This window comes from Embiotoca jacksoni, unplaced genomic scaffold, assembly GCF_022577435.1.
Source record: "Embiotoca jacksoni isolate LCO1_2020_lvr unplaced genomic scaffold, fEmbJac1.0.p SCAF_26, whole genome shotgun sequence".
NCBI classification, from domain to species: Eukaryota; Metazoa; Chordata; class Actinopteri; family Embiotocidae; genus Embiotoca; species Embiotoca jacksoni.
Genome location: NW_027185377.1, coordinates 443,016 through 450,228, shown reverse-complemented (window position 1 = coordinate 450,228; position 7,213 = coordinate 443,016). Strand labels below are relative to the sequence as shown.

At 43.3% G+C, this 7,213-nt stretch overlaps 1 protein-coding gene across 1 annotated transcript in view; it reads left to right on the top strand.

Annotated features, from left to right (window-relative positions):
• The window catches only part of stxbp4 (syntaxin binding protein 4), a 20,236-nt gene extending 16,550 nt beyond the window's left edge, over positions 1 to 3,686 (top strand). Inside the window, exons 14-15 of the mRNA XM_069160427.1 lie at positions 1,110 to 1,247; positions 1,453 to 3,686. Of these exons, the coding sequence (XP_069016528.1) occupies positions 1,110 to 1,247; positions 1,453 to 1,466 (152 nt within the window). The 3' untranslated portion in view covers positions 1,467 to 3,686. The remainder of the gene's footprint in view (positions 1 to 1,109; positions 1,248 to 1,452) is intronic.
• Positions 3,687 to 7,213: the final 3,527 nt, after the last annotated feature.

Sequence of the window (7,213 nt, the reverse complement as noted above, 5' to 3'; positions counted from 1 at the left end):
GTAACCTTCATATTCTCTCCTTCACTCCTTCCTTCCTTCCTCTTATCTTTGCTTCCTTCTCTCCTTCTTTATTCTGTGAAAGCGTTTCTTCATCGTGTTGTTTCCTTCCTGCTCTTCTTCCTCGTTGGTGTTCGGTTTGCGGCGTCGCTGCTTGTGTAAGTGTGATTCTGTAAATCAGGTCGATCGGTGTTGTTATGAAGTCCTTTTATTTCTCAGCAGGTCAGTGGGACACCGTTGCTCATCTTTTATAACCCCCCCCCCCCCCCCCCCACGCTCACCTGTCGGTCTGTTTCCAATAAATCTTCTATTATTCTGAAGTTTACATCCAATTATCAATAATCGATATTTCCATCACAGTAATTTAATAGTAATAATAATAATATATAAAAATTATCTGGCTAAAACGCCAAAAAGCTTTTAATTTGAAATGGATACAGGAAGTGTTGAATTTGTGTTAACACCATAAAATGCAGTAACTTTATCAGGGCAAACGGGAGCGGATCAAAAACAACTGAGAACTTTTTAGGCCCTCGCTCAGAGGAAGAAAGAGGCCGAGCTTCGTTCAGGTGCTCCGGCAGTTCTGGTTTAAATTTCAGATTCAGTTCTGGTTTAAAGTTCAGGTTAAATTCTGGTTTAAATTTCAGGTTAAATTCTGGTTTAAATTTCAGGTTCAGTTCTGGTTTAAAGTTAAAATTAAGTTCTGGTTTAAAGTTCAGGTTAAATTCTGGTTTAAAGTTCAGGTTAAATTCTGGTTTAAAGTTCAGGTTCAGTTCTGGTTTAAATTTCAGGTTCAGTTCTGGTTTAAAGTTCAGGTTAAATTCTGGTTTAAAGTTCAGATTAAGTTCTGGTTTAAAGTTCAGGTTAAATTCTGGTTTAAAGTTCAGGTTAAGTTCTGGTTTAAAGTTCAGGTTGAATTCTGGTTTAAAGTTCAGGTTAAGTTCTGGTTTAAAGTTCAGGTTAAATTCTGGTTTAAAGTTCAGGTTAAGTTCTGGTTTTAAAGTGTATGTTTTTGCCGTTGTGGGATGAAACAACACGCATCACTCCGTGACAAACGGTTCAGCGGTCATAGAGGTTTTTTTCTGCTGACTCGTCCTTCATTCCGTCTGCAGCTCTGGAGACGTTTAAAGTCGGCGCGGCGCCGCCGGGCCTCGCTGCTCGCCACAAGAAGAGTCCGTGGACGGCGGCGACGCTCGCTCAGGAGGCCAAAGAGCTCAGTCAGACTGTTAGAGCGCTGCTGGAGGTCGACTGTAAGTGATCGGAGCTCCTGCAGGCATGCATGCACTCCTCCTACTCCTCCTACTCCTCCTACTCCTCCTCCTCCTCCTCTTCCTCCTCCTCCTCCTCCTCCTCCTCCCTCTTCCTCCTCCTCCTCCTCCTCCTCCTCCTGCCCTGCATGCGCCTCCGCCGGATGAAGCCAACACCAGCTGTGAGTGACTGTCCTCCCCGTTTCAGTGCTGACCTTCTAGACGGCCGAGAACATCGAGACGGGAAGCAGCGGCGACCCCAAACGCCCTCCTCCCCGACAAGCTCCGCCTCCTTCGCCTCCTGCTGACAGACTCTTTATTCTGCATGAAACTCTGTTTGTTTCTGTCTGAGGTTCACGCCGGCTTCACTCCAGTGTTTCCCAGAGACGAGTCGAAACATTGGACAGCTGGAGGAAGACGTGAAGGACGATGTCGGCGTTTCGATCTGCTTTAAATGTAACGAGAGCAGCAAAATATCACGACGTAATTTTATCTTAAACGACGTCTAACAACATCAATCAGAAACACAAACTTTATTTATTAAATATTATAACTTGAACAAATTCAAACTAAAAGGACTGAAGTGAGAAACGTGGGTGTCGTCCTTCAACCTCGGTCTGATCAGTGTCTTCATTTAACCAACAGTATGAGTCTGGTGGTACCACTGTGGTTCTGGTGGTACCACCGTGGTTCTGGTGGTTCTGGTGGTACCACCATGTGGTCTCCGTGTGCCGTAGCTGATCCACGTAGATCGCAGCGTTCCGTAGCTTCCTGTCTGTCTCGCTGTTTCCTGTTTAGCTTGGTGTTTGTGCCGTAGATTAGCAAGTAAATGGCAGCGCCGTCGAACAGGACAGGCGAGGTTGGGACAGACGAAGGACACGTTCAGAATTAAAGACGCTTTTATTCTGCGTTCGTCCTTTTCGGAGTAAAAGTTCTGAAGCAGGTGGAAGTTTATTTAAAGTCTCATTTATGGTTTGAGAAGCGAACACCAACGAAAGCAGAAGTTTTAGAGCGTTTTGAGTGAAAAGGAGTTGGAGGGCCAGAATCTGTCCCGGAGTAATTATTCAGAATTATTCCAACGGAGGTTCGAGTTGTGCTCATGAACCGGTTGGTGACGTCAGCCGGGTCTTTTTGAAAATGTTAGAAAACATAATCTTTGATTTTGACTTCAGTCTGAGAGACGACCTGCAATTCCAGTCGGTTCGTCTCCGTGTATTTGATGGAGAAATCAGAAACGTTCCAGAAACCAGAAACCAGAAACGCTCCAGAAACCAGAAACATTCCAGAAACCAGAAACGCTCCAGAAGCCAGAAACGCTCCAGAAACCAGAAATGCTCCAGAAACCAGAAACGTTCCAGAAACCAGAAACCAGAAACATTCCAGAAACCAGAAACGCTCCAGAAACCAGAAACGCTCCAGAAACCAGAAATGCTCCAGAAACCAGAAACGTTCCAGAAACCAGAAACCAGAAACGTTCCAGAAATGTTCCAGAAACCAGAAACGTTCCAGAAACCAGAAACGTTCCAGAAACGTTCCAGAAACGTTCCAGAAATGTTCCAGAAACCAGAAACGCTCGTCGCTCTCGGTTAGTTTGTTTTCTGCCGGTTTGTGTCGAGCAGGCAGGATGAGAGTCTCTGACACAGTCACCTAATTTTTGGAGCATCGGTGGAGACGTGGGCGGAGTTACGTAATGAACAGGATTCAGGACAAGAGACGAGCAGCAGGGACAGACACAGGAAGTAGGTCAGTGTGTGTGTTACACTCACCTGTAGCTCGTTTCCATCACGACCTTCGTTGCCTGGAAACTGCTTCAGAATCATAAAGCTGAAGACAAGATTTTACCTTCATTTGTCCCACACACACACACACACACACACACACACACACACACACACACACACACACACACACACACACACACACACACACACACACACACACACACACACACACACACACATGCACACTCTCCCAGACAGACTGCATGAGAAACAATCGGTCACATCCCGGTTCATTTGGTCACTGTTTGCGTGCAGCGTTACCATGACGATCGTGTCTCCTCCCATCATTGGTCAGAGATGAAACCTGCAGAAACAGATTTTCTTCTTCTCTGATTTTACTTTGACTCAATAATAATAAATGAGTTAAAACAGCATCTGTTCAAACAATAAAAGCCCAACGACCACCTGGTTTCAACAAAATAAAATACATGAAACATAATTCCAGTCACTCGTTGCACTTTTTTTAAGCTGTAACTTTATTGTAGGAGAAAAATTATTTTCCTCTTTTATTGTGAAAGTTGAGTGAATCTGAGCGGTGAGGATGTGATGAAGTTTATTTTTCTAACATGAGAAGATGTTTGACTCTGGAACATGTTGAGATGATGTCTGACTGACTGTGTCATTATAAAATGATGCGAATAAAGTTCTCCCTCTGCAGTGAGACGTCTTCTTCATTTGATCACATGACTTCGGTCTTTAAAGGGACAGTTTATAAAACGTGGGAGCGTTTGACTTGGAGACGGGGTGGAGGTGAAGGAGACAAACCAAGCAGCGACAGCTCGATTAAACCTCCATATTTGTGCAGTTATTGATTTACTTCAGCAAATAACACGAGCAGATTTTAAAAAGACTCCAATTCATTCTGGTGTTATAGACTCGTTGATTTGTGTGAAACAAATAATAAATATTTATAAGACAACAGAAGAGTAGAACTTTTTTGTAGATTTCCTACAAAATACAATCAACAAAATAAAATATCCCGAGACAAATAAATGCATGAAAGCAGCTGTGTGAGCGGAGAGAGAAAGCTGCTGGTGAAATATGAGTCCTGTTGTTTGTGTTACATCAGGTCAGCGACACCGACCCGCCTCGACCCTCCGTTCTCCGGACGGGTGAAAACGTCTGGTGTCGGTTTGTGATCTGATGTCCGGACGGCGCCGCCGGAGACTCGGCGTCCTTCTGTTGGTAGAAACGTGGTTAAGAGACGCGTCGTCTTATCGGCGAGATTCGGTGGAAAAGAATTTTTCAATTTTCAAAATTACAAACTCCTGCAAATATTGTGCAGATTGCTTGAATTTGCGTGAATCGCAGAATTTCCTGGAGTCGAGTGATTTTTGGGGGTCAAAGGTCAAGTTTACAATCCCGTCACATCTGTCCCATCATTGTGAACTTCATACCTCAAAAACATCTCAAATGTGGCACAAACATTTTCTCGGACTCAAGAATGAACTGATTAAAGTTTGGAGGTCAAAGGTCACCGTGATCTCAAACAACAGGTTCGTAACCAAAACTCAAGAATTAATTTATTAATTACGATTAAAGTTCTCACAAATGTCCAACAGGATGAAATGAAGAACTGAAGACATTTTACATCCAGTTGCAGACTTTAGATTCAATTAATACTTCATTTTGGATTTGTTTCGAGCTTGGTTTAGACTTGTTTTAACCAGGTTTCAGGTCTGGTTTTGAACTCGGTTTTGGACTACTTTTAGATTCGACTTTGGACTAGTTTTAAACTGGTTTCTCGAAGGTTTCGAACTGAATCGGTCTGTCCAAACATTAATATTCCTCTTTGTCCTTGGTGGCAGCAGGTTGGTCTGTTGGAAACAAAGCCTGGGACCATTCACCATGTCAAAACAAACAAACAACATGATTGGAACAATTTAATGACGAATTGGAAGTGCAGCACATATCGGTGTTATTATTGGAGTGAAACATGTCACCGATCGATACGGAGAGAACGGATCTCATGCGGGACTTTAAAGCGATTCTTCTCTGTTCTGTTCTGTTCTGCTGCTGACGTCCGTGTTCAACGGTAACAAAATAAAAGCCTCTAATAATACGATTATTCTCCTGTTTAGCTGCGAGGTCGTCGGGGGAACCGTTTATTATCCTGTCACCTCTGGAGTGTGTGTGTGATGTGAATGGTTGTATTTCTAGTGTGTGTGTGTGTGTGTGTGTGTGTGTGTGTGTGTGTGTGTGTGTGTGTGTGTGTGTGTGTGTGTGTGTGTGTGTGTGTGTGATGTGAATGGTTGTATTTCTAGTGTGTGTGTGTGTGTGTGTGTGTGTGAGTGTGTGTGTGTGTGTGTGTGTGTGTGTGTGTGTGTGTGTGTGTGTGTGTGTGTGTGTGTGTGTGTGTGTGTGATGTGAATGGTTGTATTTCTAGTGTGTGTGTGAGGGCTGGAGGTGGAACGGCCGAGCCAATATTCGTCCTGCCCGAGGCTCCAAGTATTGATTTCCCTTCTCGCCAGCAAGTGCAGCTATAAATATCTGCCGCTCTTTGGAAACACTGATGACATGACACACACACACACACACACACACACACACACACACACACACACACACACACACTAGAAATACAACCATTCACATCACACACACACACACACACACACACACACACACACACACACACACACGTTAACACACATTCTGACAGCGTGCTTCAGACCGTTACTGGTGTGTTTTGGTGAAACATTGTTCGTTAATTGCATTGTGTGGTTTGTAGTGAACTCATATGAAGTGTGCGTGGACAGATGTCAAATCATTTCTGTCTGATTTTACATTTGTAAACATCCCAGATTTATGACCACTAACGGTTTCAATCGGTGTTGCTGAATCTGCTTTGAACCAGTTGATCTGTGGGAGTTTTCTGAACTACAGTCCACACAGAAATACATATTTCAGTCGTTCCAGACGATTGCTGCCTACATTTCTTATTATTTCATATCTTATTCATTAATTTTTAGCCACTGTTGTGTTTTTTGTTGCTGTTGTTGAATGTATTGACAGCCGTGGCGACCAGAGGCCTTACGTTGTCAGGTGTTCTGTCCTAAGAAACACATTGAGGGAAATTTAGTACAAACGTTCACTCGGACTGAAGGATTAATTGGTTTGATTTTGGTGGTCAGATATCACTGCTACCTCATGTCCATCTCATCTGTCTGTCCTGTTCTCATGGACACAATATCTCAGGAACACCGTGGAGGAATTTCTTAAAATTTGGCACAAATGTTCATTCTGTCCCAAAGATGAACTGTTTAGATTTTGGTGGTCAAAGGTTACTGTGACTTTGGTTTTGGATATGTTTGAAACTGGTATCATCCGTGGGTTTTGGACTGGTTTTGGACTACTATTAGATCGACTTTGGACTAGTTTTAAACAGGTTTTGGACTAGTCTTAGACTTGGTTTTGGACGACTTTTAGACAGACTTGTTTGAAACTGGTTTCGTGGTAAATAGTGTGAATGTGAGACTCTAGTCTTGGGTGTCCACCTTGAAACTGTGCTGATTGCCGAGATTTTCTGTTTGTCAGCTTCAACGTGTGTGAAATATCCAGATTTTTTTGAATCTGTGGCTTCTTTGCAGCAACATCCAGATTTGAAGCATCACCTGTTGTCATGGCAACAACTTTGTGTTCAATCAGAATCAGATTTATTGGACAAATCAATTCCATTGTTTCTTATTTCCATGTTTTAGGTGCATCAGTTGATTGTGTGAACTTTGGCAGGTTCCTGATCTTGATTTTGATCTTGAACACTTCATATTGTTGATGTATTTATTTGAAGCCGTGTTGAGTCCTCGGTCTATGTTGGATCATCTGTTCATGTACGTGCAGTCCTGCTCTGAACAGTTTACAACCACATCAGCAGAGAAGTTACACAACCTGTAAAGCCTCTTTTGCTTGACTCAACCTGGACAATTCAAAGGTCACAGGCATCAACAACTCTGTCAGGATTGGATTAGAAAGCTCAGCCCCAACAGATCCCAGCCAGGCAGCGATAGACCTCCTCAGCAGCGTCGGTGATGACGAGTTTCACAGAAAACCAAGAATTACTCCGGTTCAGTGTCTTTTCTTCAACTTCTCGCATTAAGCGTCTTGTTTTTTATGTAAATAGGTCCGTGTACTGCCATGCCGGGTCTTAAGAGGTACCAGCAGGTCAGCGCTCTGACTGAGCTCATTCAG